General features: G+C 48.8%; 2 protein-coding genes across 4 annotated transcripts; both read right to left on the bottom strand.

Moving 5' to 3' along the window:
• Nucleotides 1-636: 636 nt before the first annotated feature.
• On the bottom strand, nt 637-10,061 carry CHST4 (carbohydrate sulfotransferase 4). 2 transcript variants are annotated; one of them, XM_010195281.2, is made up of 2 exons: nt 9,836-10,061; nt 637-1,789 (listed from the first exon to the last, which is right to left on the bottom strand). In XM_010195281.2, the coding sequence occupies exon 2, from the start codon at nt 1,774-1,776 to the stop codon at nt 637-639; it is 1,140 nt and encodes a 379-aa protein (XP_010193583.2). In that variant the 5' UTR covers nt 1,777-1,789; nt 9,836-10,061. The 2 variants fall into 2 exon arrangements, with proteins under 2 accessions (XP_010193583.2, XP_061863562.1); XM_062007578.1 differs by lacking the exon at nt 9,836-10,061 and adding an exon at nt 5,404-5,443.
• Nucleotides 10,062-11,235: 1,174 nt separating this feature from the next.
• Nucleotides 11,236-27,555, bottom strand: TAT (tyrosine aminotransferase). Of its 2 annotated transcripts, none has more exons than XM_062007174.1 (12): nt 26,904-27,555; nt 18,878-19,120; nt 18,588-18,692; nt 17,742-17,809; nt 17,210-17,368; nt 16,894-17,032; nt 16,309-16,361; nt 15,797-15,949; nt 14,786-14,914; nt 14,264-14,347; nt 12,727-12,825; nt 11,236-11,899 (listed from the first exon to the last, which is right to left on the bottom strand). In XM_062007174.1, exons 1-12 carry the CDS (start codon nt 27,040-27,042, stop codon nt 11,756-11,758), a joined length of 1,515 nt encoding a protein of 504 aa, XP_061863158.1. In that variant the 5' UTR covers nt 27,043-27,555; the 3' UTR covers nt 11,236-11,755. The 2 variants fall into 2 exon arrangements, with proteins under 2 accessions (XP_061863158.1, XP_061863159.1); XM_062007175.1 differs by having other exon boundaries at nt 18,878-19,179; nt 26,904-26,979.
• Nucleotides 27,556-27,650: the final 95 nt, after the last annotated feature.

Genomic DNA, 27,650 nt, shown 5'->3' with positions numbered 1-27,650 from the left:
AGTGAACACAAACATTTTCCCAACATTGCCACCAAGGCTGGATGCCCAGGCACAGGAAAGGAGCAAAATTAAAACTGGGTTTGAAAACTCAATCAGTCCAGAAAAAAGGATCTTTCCAGACGCCAAAGGCTTGTGCCATCCTTCTGTCTCTTTTGCCATTACGTATCCTGGGTGGCAGCAGGGCAAATAATGCTTTCTTACTCCCCTTGCATTTATCTCTCCTCTTCCTCTGCAGTGCAGTTGCTCCATGTGGTCTCACCACTATTTAGCTGTGGTCTGCGAGTGGTTTGAGCTCTGCTTTCTGGTCCCACTCCTTTGACATTCTGTTTGCTCCATCCCGCCATGTTCCTCCTTTTTCACATAAACCATAGACTCAATTTGGAAAACATACCTGCAGCACTTCAGCCTGCATCGTGGCTGAGCCTCCAGCAGCCATGGAGAGTGACCCTGTGCTGCTTAGAAAGTAGTGGTTCCTGTGTCACTTGTCCTTGCATAGCACACTCATGCACACACTCTTCGTTTTCATGCACATTCATGAACAGTTCTCCTTTTTTGCTCTAGTAAACAGTTCACTCTGTAGTCTTCAGGTACAGAGAGTAGATGCAGAGAGAGCAGCTTTTCTCCCTTCAGAATTTGTTACGCAGAGGAGTTGTGGGCAAATAAAAGATCCAGTGACATATTTTTTTGCTCTTCTTCGGACTTAATGAGCTGATAGCCCAGCAAGTCCATCGCATCCTTGCACACATTTTGCACTTTTTCTATCTTCTGGAAAGGAAGGGTCTTCCTCCAGGCCTGGGATACTCTCAGTGCATCTCTGGATCCAGTAGCAAAGGCGTTTGCTCCTTGCCTCCTCCCATGGGTGATGTTGTGGACCCACTTCTGAAGCTCTGGTGTGAAATGGAGTTCGGCAAACCTGTACATCTGAGCAGCCCTTGCTAGTGGGTCTCTGACAATGTCCTCATAGCGAACCAGCAGATAGCGGTCTTTCAGGAAGCTGGGGATGGCCTGCCTGCCTGCCTTGTAAATCTCAACCTGGCTTTCGCAGATGGCACGCATTGTGTTGTAGGGTCCCATTTCTCCCTTTGTCTCCTGAGGCCCCATAACAATGTCACTGTCACGTTTCAGGTATGCGACTGTATTCTCTCGGGACTGGAACACAGCCCGAGGGTCACGGACCAAGTGAATAATTTTGAGGTTCAGGGATGGATCAGTGAGAAGGGGGTAGAGAACTTTCAGGTCAAAGAACCGAACCTCCTTGATGGCAACATGGCTGTAGGTTTTACAGGCTTCCTCTACCTTGCTGAATGGGTATTTGCCACAGATTGTTCTGCAATTGTCTGCAGTGATTATATCACTGCGACTGAATGAGTCACAGGCCGGGGGAGAGCACAGGGCTCGGCTTGTCTCCCACTGAAACAAATCAGACTTTTTCTTTTGGCTAGACATGTAAGCATCAAACACAGACATGTCACACAGAAAGACCGACCTGACTAGGTCCCGTACCGCCATGTGCAAGACCTTGGCACTGTTCTGGTGCATGGTCACCCACACGTGCCACGCAGGCTCCATCAGGTAGAAGACGCTGGGGTGCTGGCTGAAGATTTGTCCGGTGAAGGAAGATCCTGACCGCCAGGAGGAGAGAATGAGGATGTGGACTGGAGAGAGTTTTTCTTCCTTAGGGGCATTGTTGCTGCAGGGTTGGAAGTGGAAGTGGATCAGAAGGAAGGACAGAACTGCCAGAATCAGGAGCACCTGCACTGTTCTAGACTTCACCATGTTTGCAAACGACCTGCAGAGACAGAGCATCACACAATCATGAAGGAGGCACGATGTGGTGCACCAGGCTCCTGCCAGTCCCTCTGCAGGCCCATTATTTTGGAAACCTGCTGCTCTACCGGTGATGACCACAGCACAAACTGTCTTTGGAAAGGACATCAATACTGCAGGGCTGAAGGTTTTCTCTAACAAAACCCTACCATTCCATGATTCTATGAAAACCACTATTTGTCAGTAAATCATTCTAATGCAGTCTTAGATCACTGAAAAGCCTATCTGTACTTTTACCAAAGTTTGAGAGTTAGTGTATTGAAATGTCAGTACACATAAATGTGTACTTAGCATACACAATCCCTGCAGACATTATATCAGCAACTTTTATGAAGGAAAGACAGAACAGTTTTTGCGGAGAATTCAACAGTTCCGCATTGTTTCTTCTAAGCTCCTGCTCTGACCACCATTTACAACTATTTTTATGCTGGAATGCTGCAAAAATACAATGTAGGTTTCCCCTTCCTGGGGACAGACTCAACAGACAGCGTGGAAGTTCACCGGGTTACGGTGTGCTCCCTTGTCACCATGTGCCAGGCTGGCAGTTTAGCTGTGCTGCAGTGGAGACAGGCCTTTCTGGGCAGTGCAACTGTTTTACATTTCCCAAGGTGAACTACAGTTAAAAAACCTTACTGGTTCTCAGTCATAGTCAGTCCTTCCAGGTGCTTCATAGCCAGACAGGACAGAGAGCACAGGATCTTCAGGGCTGCAGGGCAAGCTGGAAGTCCTCCTGGACAGAGCGTCACTGCGCCCCGGTCCTTCCAGCTTTTGTGCAGCCCACGGTGGCGTGACGTGAGGCAGCTGTGCCCACGCACAGCAGCTGCCTCCCTGCTAAAGCAGCAGAGCTATACATTCATAGAATCATAGAGTCGTTTCAGCTGGAAGAGACCTTTAAGCTCATCAAGCCCAGCCTTTGTCCCAGCCCTATCAACCACCAGCCCATTTCCCCAAGTGCAACATCCACCTGTCTCTGAAACCCCTTCAGGGATGGTGACGCCAGCAGCTCCCTGGGCAGCCCGTTCCAATGCCTGACAAACCCTGCAGGAAAGAAATTCCTCCTCTGGAACCTCCCCTGGCACAACTTGAGGCCCTTTCCTCTTGTTCTGTTGTTTGTCACCAGGGAGAACAGACCCTCTCCTCGCTACAGCTTCCGTTCAGGTAGTTGTAGACAGCAACAAGGTCTCCCCTGAGCCTTCTTTTCTCCAGGCCAGACAGCCCCATATCCCTCAGCCATTTCTCATATGAGATGTGCTCCAAATCCTTTACTAGCCTCAACTGGGCACAATGCAGATACTGCTTCTCCACTATGTGTTTACCATGTTATCTTCTGGGTCCATGGTAATGCATGAACACTCCCAGATAAAATTTCCCTAACCTCCGCCTTTTTCCCTGCCTCAATTTCTCTCTGCAGTGAAGTTTTCAGACTAATTTGCATGGAGGTGCCTCCTCCCCTGATTTCAGTTTCTGCACCACCGATGTTTAGATTTCTGGGCACTGTGGCTGCTGCTAAACAATCAGGAGAGGTGCTCATCTAGCATTTTTGCATAAATTGGCTTGTTTATGTAATCTACCTTCAGTTCTCAGGGTTCATAAGGCAGTAATTATAATTTCTCAGAACCAGGAAAATGCCCAGCACAATGAGTCATCCTGATTGTTGCTTAAGTGCTACCACAACGTGACTTGTTTTAGTAATGTCTCGCAAGGTTGTGGCTCTCCATTCTGTGAAGGATGACATGCCTTGGATCTCCTGGACAGAAGCCCACTGATTTTTTTGGTTGTACAAATGGATTGTAATGTTCAGGTCTGACAAGAATCTGATTCGAGTTGACATTTGGACAAATCCTAGGAAGGGCTTTGTCCTTTGTCCTTTTATGACAAAGCCTGTCATAAAAAAACAGTCATATATCAGCTTCCTCCTTGCAAATGAATACAGCAGTGTTTACCAAAAGTCTTGGCTTCCAAATTAACTTTGATGATATCACTTCCATCTGGCACCATTAATATTGTTATTCTAACTCCCGACAGAGTTCCTGGACTATAGCTAGAAGCAAGTAATTCTAAAAACCTCCTTGAACAGACATGAAAACTGGTATTAAGATGCCCTGGGAGATTTAAAACCACATAAATTGTTATTTCTCTGGAAATCTGTGAATAGTCTAAGAGAAGGGATTCAGGTTTTTTGAGAAGCAGTATGCAGACCATCCCTGGGACTGCTCTTGGTAGACGGCCTTCACTGCCTCTTCACTCTTGTACAAGTAGTGATGACAGCTGCCCTGACGAGTTTGTCCCACTGGGAGTGAGAGAAGGACTGAAATGAGTTGTGTGTGCCTGGTGAAGTGGGATAGAGGAGCAGCAAAGAGCAGCAGAGCTTCTTTCAGACATATCCTGAAATAAAAGAAATAATTACATATCCTTATTTTTCACCACTGTATCTCTTGATCATGGCAGCTGCGATGTTTCTAAACTAAGGTCTTGAGCTTAGCCACATTTTCACTACAGCAAACCTCTAGATTCATAACTGATTCAGTTCATTTCACACTGCAAAAGTGAAATATTTAGCTCTCACAGAGCTACAGAGTAAAGATCAGCCCAGAATGATCGAGCCAATTTCAGCTGCAGAACCAAAAAATACACACTATGACTGTCTGCTGGGACAGAGATGAACCAGGATTTGGCTGCAAAGCAGAAAGAAAAAGAAGAATATCAAAGCACTATAGATGAACAACAGAAACTACTGAAAAAATATAACAATCCAGTGTCATCATGTTAAGGTCTTCCACAGCACACATACCAAAATGCAAAGAACTGGGATCAACCCACCTGAGCAGCTAGAGTCTTGGGAAAGAAACAAACCAAAACAAAAAACCCCAAAAGCAGCCTTTTAAGGTTTTCCAGAAACACAAAGAGCCCTTTGAACAGCTTGATCCTGGCAAAGAAAGAGCATTGTAGAAAGCAGAAAGCAGCCTCAGGGAGAGGTACCCACCAAACCAGGCTGAGCATGGGTGGCATGTCCCCAGAGTACAGGTTTGTTGAACCTGTGCATATCTGAGGGGGGCGTGTAACAGCACAGCCTAAAATACCTTCCACTGCGTAGACTGTGGCTGAATGCTAGGCTAGTTTGGAGGAGCTCTCCAGATCTGTACAGATCCTTTGCTGCTGTAGTGGCAGTAGCGTGGCAAAGAGGATCTGCTGCCAGGGAAGCCCCAGACACTGGTCTTTGATGGTACCGATGGTTGCTCAGTTTCACCAAATTTGTCTTCAATTTGGCTTGATCAGCTTCTGCGGAATTTGAAGTAGCTTTTGCCCATTCAGCAAATAGATGGTATAACTGTCACTAGTGGCAGGTGCTGAGAAGGGGCACTGAGAAGACAGCCTGAAGAAGTAGGAACTACTCTCTAAGCCAAACCAACAGCTTCTGTCTCCAGGAAGAATCATGGCAATTTACTGGCGTCTATGTGTTTACCATGCGTTACAAAAATCCTCTCCCCGTTCAGGCTGCTGAGCATGAGCAGTGGATACAGTTCTGGGCACCAGAGCATTTACATCGGATACCAAGAAACAGTTGAAAAATCTCACCTTAACAAGTTCTTGTAAAGCCCCATCGGACCTGGTTCAAGCACAGTTGCCCTCACACAGACTGCTGCGGCACAGACTCCTCCAGGCAGCCCCGCCAGCAGCTGTGCCCTCGTGCCAGGCACTCGTGGACATGGACCTGCTCTTACCTACACCTGTGCCTGCTCCCTCCTGTCCTCTTCATATGTCTATGTCCCACCTCTGTGGCTCCTCTACAGTGCACGCCTACTTTGACCAGCGTCAAGCCAGAAAACTCCACCCAGCACTAAGCAACAAAGCACGTTTCTTGTAGGGGAACGAATGATCAGAGTGCTACTAAAAGAAAAGGGCCGGGAAATTCATGAAGAATACTGAGACATACTTTTATGTTGTCCCATTGCAAACCCCAAAAGAGACTGCTCACTCTATAAGCAGGAACGAGGAGGAAACAGGAGGAAGTGGAGTGTCAGACCAGGAGGGCAGAGATCGGACGTTTGCCTACCCTTGCTCTGACTGCTTGCCATGTTGTCAGCAGATGCAGATTCACATAAGGTCTTTTTGACTCTTTTCTGTCTGCTGCTTGAGTTAAACATCTGTGCACTGGGAAAGAAAATGGTGTGAAAGGAAAAACCATGACAGGAAGAGCTGGCCTGTTAATGATTCACGAGGGTGCTGGAGCTGCAGTGGGACGGTGCCAGGTTAAGGTAGTGAAGCACGGCAGCACTAGGCTCAAGAGAAACACACTGTATTCTGGAACCATGCAGAGACAATTGCTTTGGGTCCTATTCCAAGTCTCATCGTTTCTATCACACAATCTGGAGAGGTATAGGCCTGTTGATAGTGTCACCTGTCCCCAAGGATGTCACTGAGCTGCTCTAGGGCAAGTGGAGTATGGAGACAGTAGAAGCAAAAAATATAGGAAAGGCTGGTCCTTCCAGCAGGAAGGACAACCCAAATGAGGCAGGTCACGTTTCCTTTCATTTGTTGCCTTGCAAACACAGATGGTCAAGCCCTGGTAACCCTTGGCTGGGGGGGAAAAAAAAAAGGGACAAGCTGGCAGTGATCCACATCGGGCCCTGCAGAGAGAATCGTGTTCTGCACAACCTGGATTTCAGCTATGTGTTCCTATGCCCTGCACTGACACCACTTGTAGTAATGATTTACCTGTGTATCGCTACGTGTTACAAAGCAGGCGCATAAAGGTCACACCACTTGAGTGGCTCTTCCTGAACAACAGCTGCATGAACAGAGATGTATGAAGACTCCTGTTTCACTCGTGTGTAGCTTGCCCAAAACATGCCGGTCCTTTGGCACCAGTATTCAGGCTTTGTGACAGCCCTAAATGATGCTATACTGTCCTCTAGCCACAAAGACAAGCACATTTTTTTAGTTGCACACATCCCAGGTACTACCTACATAGCTGAGCTTCCCAGAAGGCAACCTCTGTGGCATGAGCAGTTGTACAAGGAGCAGAACGTACCCGTGTTCTTTGAAGACAAGGCTTGGGAGGGCACATTGTTCTAGCCTACTGCATTTTCTGAGACCTGCACATTGTGGAAAGTGAAGGAGGAATCCTCTGGCTCCTGAACAATGGGCATTATCCTCCCCGTGTGTCTGTGTGTGCTTTATGATGCAATGGAGAAGCATATGTCACTCACCCTTTGCTTAATGGCAGGCAGCATCACATCACCTGGCCTCATGCACCTTGCTTCTATCTCACATGATGGCTGATCACATTTCTGCTTTCTACCTTCCTTCCACGATCAAAGATGTTTTCTGGGGACTTGGAGACTAGTGAGCCATGTGAAATTCCCATGCAGGCAGCCTTTCCATTTCTTTTACCCCAAGGACGCAATGTGTGCTGTGCTCCCCAGTACTTGTGCACACCTGACCCAGTGCAGCAGCCAGGGGAAGCCAAGAAGTAGCTAATAGTATTCTAATACTATAGAGATCTGTGTATTTAATCACACAGGTCCAATAAGATCCATTCCATCACGCTTTCTTCTAAGTTCTCTACAATGAGATTTTCAGACAAGCGGTTGTGGGGGTTACCCCTATCGTTACTTACTCGTCACATAAATGCTACTTTTGTTTCTACCCTCCCTGAGCAATGCATGTCCTTGAGGAGGTGTGTTCTGTCACAACTGCTGATCTATGGCGGTCTGCAAGCTTCCCTCACTCTACAGCCAGTACCAGGAGTTGTAGTTCCTCTATTTTACTGACGATTCCCTGCAATAGGAAACAAACACCTTGGCGATATCTGAGTTTCCTGCCTGATCTCCAATATCACCTACCTTTCTGTTACTTAAGTTAATATTACTATCTTCTCCGTACTACCAACCTGTGTACTGACTGATTTTATTTTCATTTATCTGCCTTTTGATTTTCTTAAGGAATGACATAAACTGGTATCCTACCATGGCTGAACAAGTAAGATGGTTCTGCCCTAGAGCTATCTGTTCAATAGCAGGAAGTAGGGATCTGTAACTCAGGAACATGGGTTACTGGACTATGTTCCCGTGTCTTACAAAATAATATACTGGCAACACTCCTTTATTGGCTTCATTGTGCTATAGCACTCTAATACCTCAAGTAGTGGGAGAATGAGAAAATGGGAAAACAGGGGAGAAAGCAGCTTATGTAAATAAGGCTCTAAGAATGAGGCCACATAACACTTTACCAACACGTTACGGAAAACAGAAAAATAGTAAGGGAAAAAAAGTATTTATTCAGTTTTTTCATTAACTTCACTGATCAAGTTCTGCCTTCTTTGCTCACATAGGCAGTCTAAAATCAGAAATTGACACATGCACTGAAGCTTGGAGTAGAACAGCTAGTCTAGAGATGAGTAAACAACAGCAATCAGCAGAGCTGAAGCATGCACAGTCCACACAACAAAGAGCCAATGCTAGCACTGAAGACCTCTGTCAGGCATCCAGGAAATAAATCATTCAGATCTATTGACAGCATCTGTTTGATCTGGCAAGGCTTCAGGGAACACTGAACTTAAGTCAAATAAGCTAATGAAAGACAATATATAACAAAGCAAAGGGCTGGAACAGGTCTGGGCTCCCAGCACTCTGAGAGAGCTCATGCCAGACAGACAGACCATGAGAAAGATCAGGGCTTCTGCCCCTCAGAAGGCTTCTCCAGTGCTCGGTTCCCAACATAGAATATATAACCCCAACCTTGTTGCGACCAGTTAGGCTTAGTTAGCCAGCTTTTAGGTGTCCTCCAGCCACTGGAACCCTGCCGAGGCTGTCTTTTTCATGTCTGTCTGAGCCTTCCTTATCCTCCAGAGCTCCACTACCCTCCCACATTCTTGTTTGCAAAGTCCCTCCCAGTCACCTACCTAGATGCTGCCACTTCCTCTTACATCCACAATCTCTCCCTGGACACTTTCCTTGTGCCTCCCTTGGCCATGTACCAACAATTTCTGCAGCCCTCATGACCACAGCAGGTCAGCTCATCTGGCCTCTGATGGGCCTGCACAGCCTGGGAAAATGAGGTTATGTGCCAGCCTTCATATGCAAAGAAGCTTTGCATGGATATCTTCTCCTGGGGTCCTCTCCCCGCTTCCATTCCTAAGTGATGCTTCAGCCTCACCTGAGCTCCATGGCAGGCTGGTTCACCAGGGCCCCTCCAATCATCTCCAGTCTGTCTCCCTGCAACCATGCTGGGTCCAGCTCAGGCAACTGTTCCTGTCTGCAGCCCCATTAAGAGCAGTCAGAGCAGCTGGAAGAGAGAGTGGGCGAGACCAGGGCCAGGGGCTGGGCTGCATCCAGGTTCTCAGGCACCTGGGGAAGCTGATGGCCCCAATGCTTTCAGGTGTGATTTGGCCCAACCTGCCCACCATGCCAGCTGGCCCTGCTGTGTTGGGCCCTGCTGCGAGCCCCTTTGTACATTTCACCTTCATTGGCCCATGAGCTGAGAAGTTCCTTCCTTTCCCAAGGAAAGGACTAGGCGCAAGGTTGCCTCACTGCCTAGGTCACCGTGTTGGGGTAGGTCACCCTTCTCCTAAACAGGGCTGGTCCAGATGGTGCAGAGAAGAGCAGAACACTGCAAGCTTGCTCCAGGGTACACAGCTGGTGCTCTGCAGCTGAGACAGGGAGGATGGCTGTGGATCAGCCGTCAGCCATCATGAGACCTTCTCCAAGCATCTGAGGAAGAGCAGCTCCAGACCCATGTCTTGGCTTCTTCCTTGGTCTCCATGCAGAAGGGGGGCTTTCTTTGCCACAAAGAACCTCCAAACACCAGCTTAGGTAATTTGTGTAGCTGGCAGGACGCTCCAGGCTACACTCACACTATAACATGAAGCATCTATGAGCATAATACCAGAAAAATGATACTGGAGTATCTGCAGTTTAATGCCATTTTGCTATTGCAGCAGAAAACCTAGGTGTGCTATATTGCAAAAGATGGCAATGGAGAATGTGGCCGTAAGAAATCGAAATACCTTGATATTTATGAGCCATATATTTGCGCCCACGTCTGTGTCTCAGTGTCCCTGGCCAAGTACTGCTGGGATAAGAAGAAACAGAATGGTGTTAATCATTGCAGAGCATTTGCACGTTAACAGCCATCACTGAGAGGGTACTCTGAAAAGTAAGGGGTCTATGAAGGGAGAGTGGCCTGAAAGGAGCAGCTTTCTCTTAAAACAGGATCTGTTCATTACTAATGGGAATTAAAGCCACAGAACCCAGGATATATGGAAAAGAGTTCAAGGATACAGATAGGACCTGACAGGTTTAGCAGACAGCGTAACAATACAGCAACGTCGTGCCATAAAGGTCTTCTGGCCCAACAGATCCCTGACACACCACCTCACTTATTCTTTGTCAAAGATTTGTGTTAAGCAGCTCAGGTTATTTGGCTCTGTTTGGAGGTACAATGGCATAACATTTCTGAACCCATCTACCATTCATTCATAGCCCCAGCTTTTCTCACTTTTTGTTCTGAGATTGCTTTCTCTGAAGGGAAAGGATACAGCATGGAGACTCAGTTTACATGTCAATGACCTCTCATACACTTTCTCATATATATACCTCTCCTTTAAAGCAGTACTGGTGCCCTCACTCTTCCCTGGGCAGGGGAAGCATAGGCAATGAGATGTCATCAGAACTTGGCAAGTGTGGCACTGTCTAATATAGAGTTGGCTCACTTACACTGTCATCGCACAGGCAAGCTTGACCAGTGGATCCCGATTCTGCAGGGACAGGTGAATAGAGCTGTAGGTGATGACACAAGGTACATCACATACTGTCCCTCTGTCAGCTTCAGAAATGGCTCCCCAAGCCCCTGAGCAGCTCACAGGAACAGATGGTTCGATGAGCGTTACTGTCTCTTGACTGCACAGGCACTCCTCTGTCCACATAATGAACAGACGTCAGGCCACCAATTCCTTATTACTTTATAGAGATGATGTATTCAGCAACTGGGAACTTGGGCCCTGCTGCTAAATCGTCAACACCTCATTCAGTTTTAGTGTGTCATCCTGTGCCACCCTCTTGTAAACACATGCTGCCCAGGTCTTGAACCCGTAGGCAGCAGCACGGGCCACTCGCATGGGAGCTCCGGATGTGCAGGGCTCACCCCCGAGGCACAATGGCTGGGTGCAGACAGGGCTGTAGTGAGTCTCTGGCATCAGCAGGCAGGAAGCCTTGTCTCCAGTCTGGGCCAGGCTTGCAGGGCCCTCGCTGCCCTTGGGGCCCAGCAGTGCCTTGGAACACTTTGGCCAGTGGCATGGCAGAGCCGGGTCGGGGTCACTGCAATCTTCAGGGCCGAGCAAGGGCTACCCATGCAACAACCAAGCCAGGCCTGGCACAGCAGGAGGACAGTGCAGCAACTGGCTTGTCAGAATGTTTATTAATAAAAAAAAGTCACAATAACTTACTCCCTTTGTTGCACAAAGGGCTCAGTATAAAGAGCTCTGGCCTCCTGAGGTAACACAGATAAGTCAGGTGGATATTTTTCTCTTGTCCTCCAATACAGCAGCCTTCTGCTGTCCCCAAGGGGAAGTGTAGCCAGCACAGAAGCTACTGCCACATGGGCATAAAGCCTGGTCCAAGAGCAGCCACGTGCCCCTGCCTGCAGCTGGTTTGCAAGAAGCACAGACCAACACAGGGTGCAAATGCAGAGTATGTGGACACCAAGGGCACTGAATGCTAGAGGGTGTGCAAGGGTGTGTGGAGGAGGAGAGAGAAGTGGCTGCTTCTTCCCACAGTGCTGCTGGGTCTATGGAGCACAAGAAGTAAAGCAGTAGGACAGTGGCTGCTTGCAGGCACAGGGATGTGGGGCTGGCTGGAAGCAGCCCTGACTGCCCAGCTGCTGCCTCATACAAGGTCTAGCCTGGAAGAGGCAAGGAGGCCAGCTGTAGCTATTTATCACATTCCAAATCCTGGGCCCCTTCAGCACCCTGGTAGTGCATCTCACAGAATTCCTGAATGCGACTGCAGGCCTCCAAGATCATCTCCTCAGGGACGGTGATCACCACGCGGAAGAAGTTTGGGTACTCGAAGCACTGAAATGAGACAGGATGAAGCTCGCAGATTGCCTGGGATAGTGCTGTAGTTTCAGAGACCTGCCCTGAGGCCATGTGCTGTGTCAGCAAGTGAAAATGGTCATAGAATGATGGGGGTTGGAAAGGATCTTTAGAGATCATCTAGTCCAAAATGGTCAGTGTAGGACAGACTTGGGGACAGCAGGGCTGGGCTCTTGCTCCCTTACACTTTTTTTCCCTGTTCCAAGCAAATCTCCCATCTCCATCTGCACAAACATGATGTTGTGAGGGTGACATGCCAAGGGATTCTCAATGGACTATGCAGAACTCAGGGAATGGGCTGGAAGGAGCTAGAGAAGGAAAGGGCTAGAGAGCATCCAAGGCCTTGTCCCTGTTCAATGCTGGGAGTGGAGCTGGAAGGAGAGTGCGAGATGCCACAGGTGTTCTCAGCCTGTAGTCTGTCCCCGCGCCCACAGAAGTGGGGGACTTTTCTTCTCAGGGTGAAGAGCTGGGAACAGCAGCTGGGAACAGTCCTGGGCCTCAAAGGGAGCAGCTTCAGCAAGGAGGTGTGGGGGTACACAGGGTTCAGGCATACAGCTCTGCCAACTTGAAAAAGACAGAGCAAGCCTGGAGCTGGGAGGACTCTGGCAGCCTGACTGAGGGCTGCTGGTGAGCTAGAGACTGCCAGTCCCTATCCCTACACACAGCACATATACACCATTACAGATCATGGAAATGCACACACAACTCCCAAACCTGTCCCCAGAGTTTATGGCTGCAAACCCCTGTTGCTTCTCTTCCCATGCTTTGACCTCACAGCTCCCTGGGGCTCTCAGTGTTGGGCTCACCGTGGCTGGCAAGCAGAACACAGACTGCTCCGAGATGAGTCGCTCAGTGAACTCCACATCATTTTCGAACTCAGGGAAATGCTCCATCTCAATCCCAACCTGCAGCAGAAGGGTGTAACATAGCAACCAAGGGCACCAAAACTATCTGCAGTGTTCCTGCTTATCCACTGGGCAACAAATTTTCATTCAAGTGCAGCTCTCTGTCCTCAATTTTTTCTCATGATTTGAGCTGACTAGAATACAAGATATAAACAGAAACACAGAAATGAAAATTGTGTCTTCTTTAAGAAATATTCATTAACTACTTAAAGCTGGAATTTCAGGGAAGGACAAATTGAGTAAGAAGACTGACAGCAAAGATACAGTAACACATTAGAAGTGAAAAGGAATAAGTAAGATATTTCAGAAAGAACTTGGGAGAGAACTCTAGTCAATATGCATTAATAATTCTGTCAAGCAAGAAATACATGTGACAAGAAAAAGACAAACTAGTGCTTTGTTTAAAAAAAAAGATAGCAAGGTCTAGAATATCACACACAAATCCTTGGAGGATGATATCATTGCTGAAATGACGTGGAAAGGCTGAAATAGTCCATAATTGTTCTGTATTTGGCAAGGAGGCTGTCCCTTTGTCACCTAAATACAGTGATATCTTGGCCATTTGTTTATAACCAAAGATTAAACATCTCATTTAAATATTCTTAAACAAACCAGGTGAGATAATTTGCATTCAGAAGCTGTAAAAGAGCCAGTGGAAGAAAAGAATTTTCCTGATGTTTTAATTTGAAATAAACGTTCAGGTACTGCAGGAATGCAACAGGTGTGGAAGACCTTAGAGCTGTACCTCTACACAAAGAGCATAACCAGAATGACCTGTGTAGCTCTGGGTAAGACTGGAAGCAGGGTCGGCTCATAAAGACATCCATGGAACATCAGTGAGACTGATACTGCAGTATTCTGCAGTCCTGGATGGACATTTTTAAAATCTGACAAAAAAATGGAGACACTAAGAGACAAAAAAAAAAAAAAGGATAAAAATGTTTCACTTAAGAGACTTAAAAGTCTCAATTGAGCTTGTTGAGATGAAAAAGCAAATTTCACCACATCACAAAAAGTTACAAAAACCCACCAGGATGAAAAAAAGGAAGAAAAAGAAACCAGCAAGCATAAGCAGAAGACACACATGCTAGCAGGAAGAATGCTACATCTTCAACAGGAGGTATCATAACCTGACTTGCCATATAGGGGCTTTCCCATTGCCAGCTGGCTTCAAATCCAGGTAAAACAACATTGTCCTTGAAAGTACAAGTCATTGAGTTCTGTGCAGGAGCAAGTACCAGCCTCTGCTATGTGAGAAGTGAACAATATATTCTGGCTTTCTAAAGTGACCAAGGGATGAGTCTACCTACCATGCAGGGCAATATGAAAATGCATGGTAACTGAGACCTGGTGCCACACACCAATCTGAAACTATTGACAAGCTCTGGCCATGAGACCTAGTGCAAGTGGTGACGATCATGTCACGCTCCTCACTTACCATGAGGTACATGGCTCCTGCAGGCCTGACAGGCTGGAGGCCAGGAATAGCTGATAAGGCAGCATAACAAAGGTCAGCATTGGACTGAAAAGCAGAAAAGAGAAATTTCAAAACAGGAGAAATTCCAGGAAGCAGCTCAGCAAATAGAAGCCAAGCTCTGGATAGAGACTATAAACAGGTTTGACTACTGCAAATAAAGGGACAAGGAGTGCAAACAGCATGGGTGATCATGGCCTTGAGTACAGCAATTGTGACTGAGCAGAGTTCAGCAAGTCAGTACCAAACATCCCTTCCCCTAGGTCACGAGCTCCAGACGCAGGGCTAAGCTGCCTGCAACTTGTCACAGCCAGTATTTCTGCCCCAGTTACCATGCCTCCTGCTACATTGGATTTATTGGACTCTCCTAGTCACTGACAGAACTGCTCCTTGAAGCAGGATGGGTAGGTATGAGGAGCTAGAGAGGCATAATTCCCTCCAAACAATCCATGAACAAACTGTGCTGCCCTGTTACATCCTGTTTACCTTGAGGATACTAAGAGTGTTGTGGTAGAACTCAGGAGGCGTTCGATGCAAGATACGTTCCAGTGCTCCTTGGACAATTGTACAGGGTCCTAGGATCCTTTGACTCAGTCTTACAAGGCCATCCCTGATCTGAAAAAACAGGGTAATATTTGCAGCTCAGACCACCTCACTGAAAGAAGGGGGTAGTTCCTATTCTCTGTAATTCTACAGCTGTTCACAGCCCTCTCTTCAGTGAGCTTACAGAGTAAGGAACATTTGCTTGATTCCATGACAGGTATTTACAGACTACTGTGTCTCTGTTCCTCAGTTGCAGATTGTAACGTCAACAGAGGCAACCTTTTGAGCTTCCCAATTTGACTCAAATCAGGTTGGAATGTAGCTAATACAAATAAGCCAGAGCTGTTCCAAATATCACTTTTCATTTCCCTTAGGTTTGGGCCCACAATCCACACTTTGAAAGCCAGTTAGGGACAACCAACATTATCTCGCCTGCTCACTCGGTTGGTCCTCTTCTCCCTCTTCCTCTGCAGGAAGCTCTCCAGGTGGAAAGGTCACTGCAGTAGGTGGGTGTTCTTGTAACACAGCTGAACAAATAGCCAGGTAAAGCACTGGCAGCACTGCAAGGTGCTTTGTTCTATTAAGAAAAACCATATAAGAGCACACAGAGACCACAAATGGATGCCACGTGTTGGATAAACTATGCAATACCTTCAGTGCACACTGGAGCTATTAGAAGAGAAGCAATTAAAAGCATAGAAAAAGGACAAGGCACATAAGAAGTTGCAGCAGAGACAAGGAGTGATGTGAGCATAGATGTGAGTATAAGGCCGTGTATGGGAGCAAATGGAAGGGACATGAAAAGCCTAGAGGTGCAGAAAAGTATGTGTCATTGGTTGACACTCATGTGAGAGCAAGAGAGCAATACGTGGCTGTATCAGTTAAAGCCCTGGTAAGCGACATAGAAGAAGTTGCAGGTCTGTTGCTCTGACAGTGACACTCAGCAGTTCTCACCTCGTTACCAAAGATGTCTCTCCGGTCATGAATGAGGATCCAGCCCATCCGCCAGCCAGGGACTAGCCACCGCTTTGCCAAGCCACCACAGGACAAAATGGGCACGTTGGTGCTGAGAGTTGCAATGGGTTCATATTTGCAGTCAGCAAACACCTGTGACAGGAGGCTGTGTTAGGGCTGTCCCTGCTTCTTATTGCGAGAACTGTGTGGTTGTACATGAGGCATAACAAGAAGAGAGGCAGGGAAATAATGGAAAATTGATGGTGAAAGCTCCCAGCTTCAAGGGGTGAATGTGGTAAGTGCGCTCATATGAAATAGAGCTGTCTGGGATGACAAAGGAGCTGCTCTCTCCAGGTATCCCCAGGAGTTCCAGAGGGCTGGAGGAAGCTCCAGGCATGGACCCAGGCACAGTGTAGGAGAGTGGAGTTGTCACTGGCTGCCATGGCCAAAGGGCAAGTGCCTCAGAAAGGACAGGCAACATAGGGGTGCAAAGGACTGCAACTAACACTCACCATGTCTCCATAGATCTCGTCAGCAAGGATGGGCACACACTGTCTTGATGCCACTGTGGGAGAGAGAGCATTCAGCCTGGCTGCCCTGCATCCTCCATGGAAGTAGATGTGCCCTTTGCTGCAGGGCCTGGCAAGGCTCTGGGGGAAGCTCTGTTCTAGGGCAGAGGGTCCCTATCTTCCTCCTACAGACCGTTCATTTGGAGAACCTAAGCACTGGAGATCCCTGCCTCGGTGAGGCCTAGTTCTGCTCTCACCCGTGGGGACTAGCAGCACAGCCCTCCCACTGATGAGCCAGGGCTCAGGAAATGTAGGGCTCCCTTTGAACTCTCTCCCTCTGTAGAGCCAGAGTGGAGAAATGAGCAGTCCAAGACACACAGAGTATTTGAGGAAGAGCAAAACACATGCTCTGGGTGTTCTTGTCCAGATAAAGCACCACCTTCACACTTGAGCAAACTCTGCCTTCTGAGCTGGAGTCAGACATGAGGAGAGAAGCAAAGCCCTGAGCCATGGTGCTGCAGTGATCGAGACACGGGCAGTGTGGGCAAGCACCAGACTGCAACCCAAGTACACACAGGGCAGGCTCACCTGCTAGGATCTTCTGGAGATGTCTCTTGCTGAACACAGAGCCACAGGGATTTGATGGGTTGTTCACAATGAGGCAAGCTGTCTTCTCATCCACCAGAGACTCCAAGTGCTTCAAATCAATTTCCCAGGCCTTCTCTGGCTAGTGAAGAAAAGGGGAAAAATAACAGCTGAAGAACTGAACTTGCTACACAGGGTGAGGTCTGACAGAGTGCCCAGTGTTGCTCAGGACATCTTTATGTACTTCCCTGGCAGGGCCAGGCTATTTTCGAGAGGCAGAAATATCAGGGTTGCCCCTTCCAGGCCTGCCACTACTTACCAAGAGGTTGTAGAGTTTTACTTCAATTCCCATAGACAATGCCAGAGTCTTGTAGAGGGAGAAGCCAGGCCGTGGCACCAGGATGTTCTGGCCTGGGTTGGCCAGCACTGCCAAGGCAAGCTCTATGGCCTGGCTACAGCCACTCGTTAAGATGACATCCTGCAAAGAGCACACAGGAGTCAACAGAAAGCAGAGCCGCTCTGAAGTGCCCCGGCCATGCAGGAGTGACCTAACACCTGGGCTTGCCACGAGAGAGCTTCTCAGCCATAAAGACAAGACCAGAACCTGACCGAAAGCAGGAAACCTCCTGGAGAGCTTAGCCTCCTGAGAACGGTGGAGGAGGAGGGCTCAGGGCAGGCAGAGCAGCAGGAAGCCATTGTGGAAAAAGGCTGTGGGCTAGCCTTCAGCCCCATAGCTGGGCAGGGGAGGGAGAGCACTGGGGCAGGGCACTCATGCCATGCTGCGTGGTCCAGGCACAGGCAGCAGCATCCTGCCTTGCTGCAGCAGGGGTTCCTCAGCTGTGTACCAGTACCTGAGCCGTTAGCGGTGCCTCTGGGCAGTTGTAGTACGCGGCCACTGCTTCCCGGCAGGACTGGTAGCCTGGGGAAAGAGAAGCCAAACAGGCAAGGGAGGTTTTTACAGAGCATTTCTGTTCTTTTGCCTGTACAAGCCTCACAGCTGCCACCCAGCCAAGGAAGCCTATTTGTTAATGACAGTGTCCCAAGGTGGCAGAGAGTGTCCAGCCTTAGGCCAAGCACTGTGCAGGCCAAGAGCAGGGACAGGCCCTGGGCTGGAAGGCAGGCTCCAGCCCCAGCGTGTCCTGGACCAGAACTGGCAGGAGCAGGGTGGAGTGTAGCCAAGGTGCTGGGGGACCTGTAGGAGGCCAAGTGTCATTACCCAGCCTTTGCTGTTTAGTGATGGCACAGAGGCAGCCCTCCGTGGCACCACGTGGACTGCCCTGTGAAGCAGGCATGATCTATCTGCTGTGCACGTGTTTGCACCAACTGCAAACAAGGCTCATACCGTCTGTGAAGCCAGAGAGCCCAAGGGGACTTCTGGTAAAGGCAGATCATAAAGGAATTTGGCTGCAACCTACAGTCCTGAGCCTTTCTGGATGCCTGAAACCCTGCCTCCTTCTAATGGCTAGGAGAGTAAACACAGCTTCTGCAGGAGGCTCTGGGTCTCAAAAAGATTAGGCAGAGAATGGCACTCGGGTGTATCTCAGGCATACGTGTGCTTGTGTGCTCATGGGACTACAGGTGAGGGCAGCTGCACGGTGCTACTGGAAAGATGTCTGTGGGCTCCATATACCTGCTTTGGGGTAGGAGCTGGCACATACCTTCATCCAGCTCTCACAAGAAAGGCTTTGTCCACTTACCAACAGACGGAGCATAACCATTGTAACGTCCCGAGTCCAAAACTTCCTTCACAGCCCGTGTGACCTCATCATTTGTGGGAAGATTTCCAAAGACCGTTGGGTCCCCTTTTTGAAGATTGAAAAAGAGTAAGCTGAAAAGTTCTCACTGATAAGTGACAGGCACAGAGCTGTGTGGTTGTCTGGCTTTCCCCTGGGTGTTCACGCAAGCTTTGTGCTTCAGAGCCCTGCAATCTGCCAGCCACACAGTTGACCCCACTGCCCAGAGGCTTCAGCCACAACGTTATGCTCACCCAAGGACAAGGAGATCATAGCTTTCTTTGGGTTGGGTTCCACCTTCATGGTGTCTACAATGGCTCGGACAGGATTGAAGGTCTTCTTTGACATTTCAGAAGCCCTGACAGCCCATCTTGGCTTACGGCCCTTCACCTTCCCCAGTGATATGCTGTTCCCACTGGTCTTGAGATGAACATCCAGCACAGGAGCGTGATCTCCATGTCCATTCACTTGGATCAGGTATGAGTCCATCCTGAGAGCTGTCAGTGTGAAGTGGATTTCCTGGGCTTAGTTAATACATGACAAACAAGAGATCTGCCTGTTTGGGGACATAGCCCATGACTTTCCGAGAGTAAAACTTCTGGAAACTGTAGATTCCTACTGCCTAGGGACAACTCAGCCAGCAACAGCAAGGAGGGATGTATTTGGGGCCAGGACAGGGTGTAAGTGAGAGGACAATGCAGTGGGAAAGATAAAGCACCTCTCTTTGCTAGCTGCACCACTGCTCAGCATGGGCTTGCTGTGCTGAGCAGGAGCAGGCCCCGCTAAAGCCAGCAGCCAAGAGTTAGCTGCATATTGTAGTTACCGCTAGACTGCAGATTCAATGTCCCACTGACAGAAGGGCCAGGACACCCCTCTCCTTCCCCAAGCTATCATCTTGCTCACTTCAACTGCAACCACAAGGATCAGACCACTGTGTGTTTTCACATCCAAAATGTCCCTCCAGTCTGCAGTCAGAAATGCAGCTCTGTTTGAGTCAGATCTCACATGCCATAAAGGTAGTTCTGGTCCCGTGTCATCAGGATGTACTAAGCAGTGGCAGGGTGTAGGTTACAGACACTTGTCTCTGTCAGCAGAGTAACAGGGAGCAACAGCCCAGCCCAGAGACTCTAGATCAAAAAGCAGTGCTCAGAAAATGGAGCAAGACTTGTACAGCCAAGAGGAAAATCAGGGAGGTGACACTGCCCCAAGCAAAGTGTCTGCAGTCCTGCTGGAGGCTGGGTAACAAGCAAGGCACAGCAGAGGAATAGCTGCCTTCTGGGACCCAAAACGCACACAAAAGTGACTTACCCCAGTACATACACCCAGAGCACAAGCCAGACCCATCCAGCAAAAGCCTCACTCACAAACTGCTGCTAAGTCGGGGCTTTCCACCTGTAGCAGGTAAGGGACAGAGCACAGGGCAGGCAGAGACTTTCTGAGCTGCCAAGCCCATTCTTGCTGATACTGGCACCCTATATTGTAATCCTGCAATCAGCTGCTTCTGCCCTCTGTACTGCCCTGTTTCTCTGCTCCACTGAAGCAGATTCAGTGAACAGTGGCCCTTTTCTGATCATGGTTACTTAGCCCCATGCTTGCAGACATTCACAACACAGCTACCCCTTTCTTGCTGCAGAGACTGAGCTGGAGAGGTTATAGCGTTGTCTGGTTAAGGCAGGACTTGCCATCTGAACAAATTGCTCATTGCTTCAGCAAAGTTTGCACCTAGAGATGCTCCTCCAGTTCCTTTGCCAGCAGTGCCTCATTAGCCTTTTTATAGCAGCTGAGACTGATCTAATATGGTCACAAAGCAAGAGTTCAGCTTCTCTACTGCTAATACCTTCTGGGTCTCCTTTCTAACAAAAGAAAAGCAGATGAAGAAACATGCAGCAGGGCTGCACAACAACTGAGCAGAGAAACAAGCCACATATCTCAGTTCAACAGCAGGAATGAGTCCCAAATGCAGGGTGCCGGGTCTGTCCCAGCAGAGCCTCTGCACCACCCTGCTGCATGGTTCTCACGCAAAGGGCAGTTGCAGACACAGGCAAAACGATCTCCCCACTTCTCGCCCTGAAGGAAGCAAGGTACCAGACCACAGCACTTTACCTTCCACAGCACAGAGAGGGAGACACCAACAAGCTTGGGGGTCCAGTCCCTACTTTTCATCCAAGATAAATCCCGTTAAGAAATTCCTGCAAATTCTTGCCCATCAAATAAGCCCAAAAACGGGGCGTTGGGACTGAACCGTTTAGCCATTGGCTCACAGAGAAAGCTGCTCTTCCCACCCAAAAACGCCCTCCCCTCCCATTGCAACTATGTTCACTTCAAACAGGGGCCTATGCCTGCACATTAACTCTTTCTGTGGTGGCCTACAGAGGAGCACAGCTTAGCTTTCTGCAGGCCTTGGACTGCTTACCCTTTTGCACCACATCCCTCATTCTTCAAAGCCTGTGGGGGCAAATCTGCAGAGAGTCCAGGTATTGCAGCCCTAGTACCTTGTAAAGCACCAACAATGGACTGATGGACCCCAAAGCCTGCAGAAAGCACCAGTCTGTCCTGACCTGAAAGGCTCTGGACTCCCAATGCAACAGCTGAGAAAGGACAGATAGTGGCATCATCACAATCAGGAGATACAGGCTGAATGGAGGCAGACCCTTCCCTCTCCAGAAATGAGGCTGCATCTCCCTGGATGCAGCAGCGGCCCTTTCCCTCAGCACTGGCACTGGGGTGATGCTGCTGCAGAGCCCTGACCTGCTGTTTGACCCTGGTGCTGCAGTGGGCAATGCTGAGGCCATGCTGCGGCCCGGCACTCAAGGCCTGGAGGCAGGCTGGGAGAGGTGAGGTGCAGACCTCCCACAGCAGCCACCCCAGGGGGCTTTGGACATGGAACAGCACCTTTCAAAAGCACCTCACAGAGAAACATCTTGTATAGAAGCTGCTTGGACTCTCTTCTGATGAGAGCTGCATAGTTCCAGACAATTTTCTCTCTTCTTTTTACAGAAGCCTGACATCAGCAACCTTCAGAAATTCACATAGGCCCTCTCCAAGCACCTATGGGTTATTTTCCTGCTTCCCCCAGCAGGCCCCATCTCTTTCCCTGCTACAGCCCTGACAGGGTTAAATGTGGCATTGGGAGGCCCCAAGGGCAATGCTGTACGCTCTGCCTAGCAACAACCCTGAAGTTGAGCAACTGGAGCTCTACAGTAAGGCTACACATAGCAGTGGGGTTCAGGGCAGGGCATGGTGGATGTCTGCTGCCAAGAGGGGAAAAAATGTGGCTCTGGAGGCATTGGTTGACTCAGTTGCATAAGGCTGAGAACCTGGCCAAAAAGTGGGGGGAGCATAATGGTGTACAATGGCGTCAGTGGGTTTCTCCCACCATTACTATGCCTTTCTTGTCTCTCTGCATGGCTCCAGTCGTCCTCTGGATGCTCTCACATGGGGTTTGCAGCCCTCCTCACCTTGCAGAGCATAGAGCCTCCTGGGGCTGAAGCATAAGCACATAGCTCAGCACTTCACATTCTACAGATATAGCTAAACCACCCCTTGTATGGTGCAGTGAAAGAGGTGGCCATAGCCTGCAGGATGCAGCTGTCTGTCCTTGACTGCCAGGACCTCTGTACCCCACTGGTCCTTTCAAGCCTTCCCCCCTGCAGCTTGACCCTTCTCTCAACAGCTCTTCCCCATGGGTATCTTGCTCCATACCTCTTCAGCTCCCTCTTTCTTCTGTAGCTTGAGCAATTGAGTTTCATCTCTTCCCAGTGGAAGGAGAAACTGGCGATGGCCTCAATGTTTTTTCAGTAGTGCCTTGCTCTGGTACCAGGACAGCCTGGACTTTCTGTGATGGAGGTCAAGCCAGCAGAAGCACGCAGTTCCCTCGTCCCGGAGCAGACAAACCAGGACTGGCAAACAGCTGCTTGAGTGGCGCACAGGCTGCAGCATCACTGTACTGACAAACCTGTGTCTCTGTCAGGCTGCAGGTAGAACACGCAACAGGAGAATTTTTGCCCTGCACCTCCATTCAAAGTGCACTGCTCCAGGGACAGACATCCCGCAGGTACTCTGCACAAAAATCAACCAGGGTCAGTAGCAAATCACTTTACTAGCTACTGCCTCACACTTTGCTTTTATTTTCAGCAATTTCTCTCAGCACTTTCTTGACAGTACTACAGCCCCAATCAGTTCAGGACTGGAATCCACAAATATGTGTGTAGCTTAATGTCTGGTCTCTGCATTTCCAGTTGAATCAGCTTCTAATAACCAAATATGTGATTCTTCCTTTTTGGAGTGTTTGATTGTTTGGTTTTAAATCAGTTTATTGTTAATCTCTCTTTTAGATGAGCAAACAACCATGAAAGCTGCCTTGGCTCTCATGAATTTTTTGACTGCTTATCGATTCCCACAGCACATTTATCTTTATAACACTTCAGCAGGTTTCCTGAAATGTGAGGGACAAACTTTGTCTGCTACAGGTCACGTCACGTGGGCACTCTAAAATGCACATATTCCCAGTGATATCTGCCTCAAAGTATAGTCAGGACTGCTGTGCCAAACGAGCAAACCAACATGTATCTATATGAGTCTAATCAAACCATGATGATGGTTGCGCCTCCATCAATCTTAATTGCCCAGCACTAACCTGAAATGGAGCATAGCACCTGTTTTCTCTTTGCATCATCGGAGCAGAAAATCAGCTGAAAAACCACCCCCAGGCAGGTTATGCAAAGCTGTGTAAACACTGTGTTTAAGAGCCGCAAAGATGGCAATCCATGCAGAGTGACTCTAACCAGGGGAGTCAAAGATAGAACCTTGTCTATCTGCTTGTACTTAGGATCAATTTTTACTTCATTTCAGAAATAAAAATCTGAGAGGCATTAAAAGGCAAATTGCACTGTCTAGCTGGAGATGCCTCATTCTGGAAAAGAAGCGTGTGTACAGCAAGCAGTTTGCTCTTGCCACCTATGTGAGCTCGGTTTGGAAAGGGGAGAGCTGGCATCTGGGGTCTCTGATCTCTAGATTTATTTAAAAAGTGCAAGAAGGTGTCTCAGACTGCCCATGGACACAGATTGTTGCAGTAGGGGCAGCGATGCTCTGTCTCGGCTCCTGGCAGAGCTCTCTTCTGCAGGCCCAAGGCCAGGGTGAAAACAGCTGCATTAATCCACCTGCCTTAATGAGCACTGTCTCCTACTATTGCAATCTCTCTCTCCCAAGAAAACTAGGGAATGCAAAAAACAAATGCTTTCATGACTAGAGTATCTTCTGGGCTTCCTACAGTATCAGTGTCTGTGACTGCAGTGCTGCATACGGATACCAGCTGTGCTGGGCAATCCAGGTTGCTGTCCCCAGCCATGGAGCATTGCAGAGCTGTGGAGTGGAAGTAGTCCAGCAGCTGTGAGGACCCTTGCATGCTCAGCCTGGGCACCAAGTCTCTTGCAAGCACAATGACAGACACAGAGTACACTCTGGCTTTGTGGAGAGTTGGAAGCACTGGTGAGCTGCAGGCCAAAAGCCACAATGAAAGACTTGCAAGCCCTGTTACAGATACTGAGAGGAATGTTCCACAAAGAGTGAGCGTCAGTGGCTCCTGGGCACAGGCATGGTGAGTAGAAACACCTTGTCCAGCCTTGCATTCTGCTTATTTCCAGGCAAACGTTACATTGTGTACCCTGTATTTCAGTTATGACTTCAGAGACTTGAGCTGTTGCATGCTTTGTTGCAGCAGCTGTCCCCTTGATGGCCTTGAACCCACTGGGACAGTGATCAACCAATGGGGATGGGATGGAAAGGGGCATGGTGGCTTTGCAGGGCAAGGTGACACTGTAAACTCGCAGTGAGTGAGGTGGGCAGCACTATGCATCTCCTTCCTTCAGAGCACACACAGGTCAGCACCTCTAATGACTCCATTTGAGCATCAGTGACACAAACTCACTGTCTGCTCCAGCAACACTGCTCATCACCCTACAAAGTGGTGGAGGCTTTTTTTTTTGGGGGGGGGGGGGGTGTGCCTAAATCACATCTCTTTTGCTTCAAGCTAAGCTCACTGCTTCCTGACCACCCCACCAGCTGATGGGAAGAACAAAATATTCCCTTTCTCTTGACAGCAGCTTTTTAGAAGTTTGCAACTTGTTAAGACACTTCCTTACTCAGAGTCTTGCAAGTTGTTAACAGATATTTGTTTTGTCAAATGAGGAGACCAGGATCAATCTTCTTCTCATAGGTTGTATTTCTAGAGCTTTCTTTTGCTTTCCTCTGGATCCTCTCCAGCTGATCCACTCACCTCTGTAAACACTGAGCAAGATGGAGGCCTAACCAGCACCAAAGTGGGGGGTTGGGTGCAGCAGAGTTTCTTCACATGTCCTACATGTGACACTCCTGTTTATACACCCTAGCAATGTTAGTTTTTTTCGCAACAGGGTGACACTGTGGACTTGAGTTCAGTTTGTCATTCACAATAACCTCCAGTTCTTTTCTGCAGCACTGCTCAATCGTCATCGTGCTGCGCTCATTGTTCCTGTGATTATTTATTGATGTGAGACAGTCAATAAATCTGGCTGTGGTGTTCAGCACTGATTATGCTACAGCTCCCAGCCACTTCACACCGGAGAAATATGAGATAGTTCATGATTTGCTCCTTCCACTTCACTCTCTACGTTCCCAGGGAGGGCAATGGACCAGGTCAGAGCTCTTGGCCTCTGGCAAGCCAGGCCTGGCCCTTCCTTGCTCCTAGTGCAGCAATGACATCAGGAGCAGCCAGAAACGGAAGAACAAAGAGAAGCCAAAGCAGAGATGAAGATTAGTATTAGGGTCCTCAGCTTCCTGATGCTCTCTTCTGGTGACTGTTACTTGTTGCAGTGAGAACAGAAAGCCAGAAGACAACGTTGACCAAGCTCTGCTGTGGTACTCTGAGCAAGAGTGAAGTGGCACAAAGCATTTTTTTAGCAGCTCTCAATACAGCAACAGAAATGGAGTAAGAATGACTCGGTTCTACAATACCTCGAAGTTTGTACCTCCCTTGCTTGTTAGCAGTGAACACTAGTAAAATGCGGAATGCATCACCGAAATGAACAGAGCACAGCACAAATTCCAAAAGCTTCAGCTCAGGGTGCTAGATGATCAGCAGCAGCACTGCTTAAGAAACACTTATTTTATCCCTTCTTGTGACTTACGATTAGTCAGCTTAGTTGTTCATGTCCCTCTCATGGCAGTTAAAAGCCCTACTAAGCAAAATAGCTCTGCCTCTGCTAAAATTACACAAAGGGTTGCTAACGCTTTTATGCTCACTCTATGCATGGCAACAAGGAGGCCTGGGTTCTGGCACATGAACGTGAGTGATGCAAAATATGCCAACCAAAAGGTGTGTGCAACAGCCTCACTGATGATCATCTGCACTATCTCCAGAGCCCTCATCCTAAGATCCCTACTGTCTCCCATTCCCTGACTTGTAATCATCATACAACTCCTGTCCCCCTTGTCTGAACTGACAGTTGAACAGAGAGTTCTTTTGTTTTGCTTCTCTCTTATCCCCAAACTAAGTACATTTTAAGAGGAGTTTTCAGTTTCATGGAGTCAGGTGAAATGTTGAGGAGAGTGTTATCCTGCAGTGCAGAAGTGCTGCAGTTTATGGGCTTCTCACAGTATCAATCTACAGACCTGTTACTGCTGTTCCTGCAAGGACAGAAAGCTGAAGTAATTCTACTGTTGCCTCCAGTCTTACAGATGGAAGAAATGTATTTCTGCATCTTATTGACAAATTTGGACCTCCTAGGGCCCATACACACTCTGAGACCTCATTCCCTAAAATTCTGTTTTCCTAAATGCAACAAAAGCATTTATTTGTAATGCTAAAGTTTTAACAGGGAGCATTTGGTTAAACTCTTGGATAAAAGCATTCACTTTGCCTGTGGAGTTTTCTGTGCTTCCCTATTTCCAAGCTGTGCTGCTATTTATAGGACACACAGCCTTTCATGAATCAGCTCTGCCTTTACCAGTCAGTGCTGAGACATGTGCACGGGAAAGATCCTGGGCACTTGTCTTCTCTGCAGCAATCACCAATGAACAAAACCACAACTCATCACCTCCTCTATTGTCAGGTGATGGCTGAACTCAGCATCAGGATGGCAGCCTGTCCTGCTGGGTAGCAGGACTTTATTGTGCATGGAAATGGTGCAACCAGTAAAAAAGTCACATCCTACTGTCTAAAGAGGTCTCCAGAAAACCTACCCAGAAGATGTCTATTTGTCTCTGTATGGAGAAATAGAAGCTAATGCATCTAAAGAAAATTACCTGAACATGGTCTGCAGAGTGCTGAACTGGAACAGAGCCGTTGGACTGCAGGACAGATCCCAAGATGTTGACAACTGTCCTCCAGAGACACTGTCTCTGCATGCCAGGGAAGCTGGAGAAGCAACAACATGCTATGCATCGCTAGGAGAAGCACAGGACAAGGCAGAAGCAGTCATTCTGCTGTGATATAAAACTCTGGCGCCTTGAGTGCATCTCAAGATGGATACAGGGGAGGTAGGGAAGGTCCGGAGATGGGCAGCTCATACAACAAAGCAAATGGCGCACTGCTGTGCAACAAGAAACTAAAAAGCCTGGGACTTGGGTTTGAGAGCAGAATAGAGGGAGCAGGACCCAGGCTCAGAGGCAGGAGGTGCCAGACAAGCAGAACGCAGAACGCTTTCAGCGAAACCCCCGGCACGGAAAAAGCGGCACGTCGTGGAAATGAGTCGGTGCTCAGTTTCCCACAGGCGCACACAAGCTCCCGCTCCATGGCGGGTTGGGCGCCGCAGGGCCTTGTCACGGCTGGGAACCGTGGGCACAGCGGCGCCGCGAATCGGGAGCCATCGCGCCCGCTCGTGGGCAATCGACCCGTCCGGGGCGCTGCGGGAGCGCTGCACAGCCCGGGCGGGGCCGCGGCCGCTCCCCGCCGGCTCCGCTCCCCGCAGGGCTGGGGCCGGGCCATGGCGGAGCGGGACAGGCCCCGCGCTCCGCGGGCGGGCCGCGCCGGGGCGGGCCGGGCTGGCGGCC

This window comes from Colius striatus, chromosome 14 (assembly GCF_028858725.1).
Source record: "Colius striatus isolate bColStr4 chromosome 14, bColStr4.1.hap1, whole genome shotgun sequence".
Classification (NCBI taxonomy): domain Eukaryota; kingdom Metazoa; phylum Chordata; class Aves; order Coliiformes; family Coliidae; genus Colius; species Colius striatus.
This window is presented reverse-complemented; position numbering and strand designations above follow the sequence as displayed.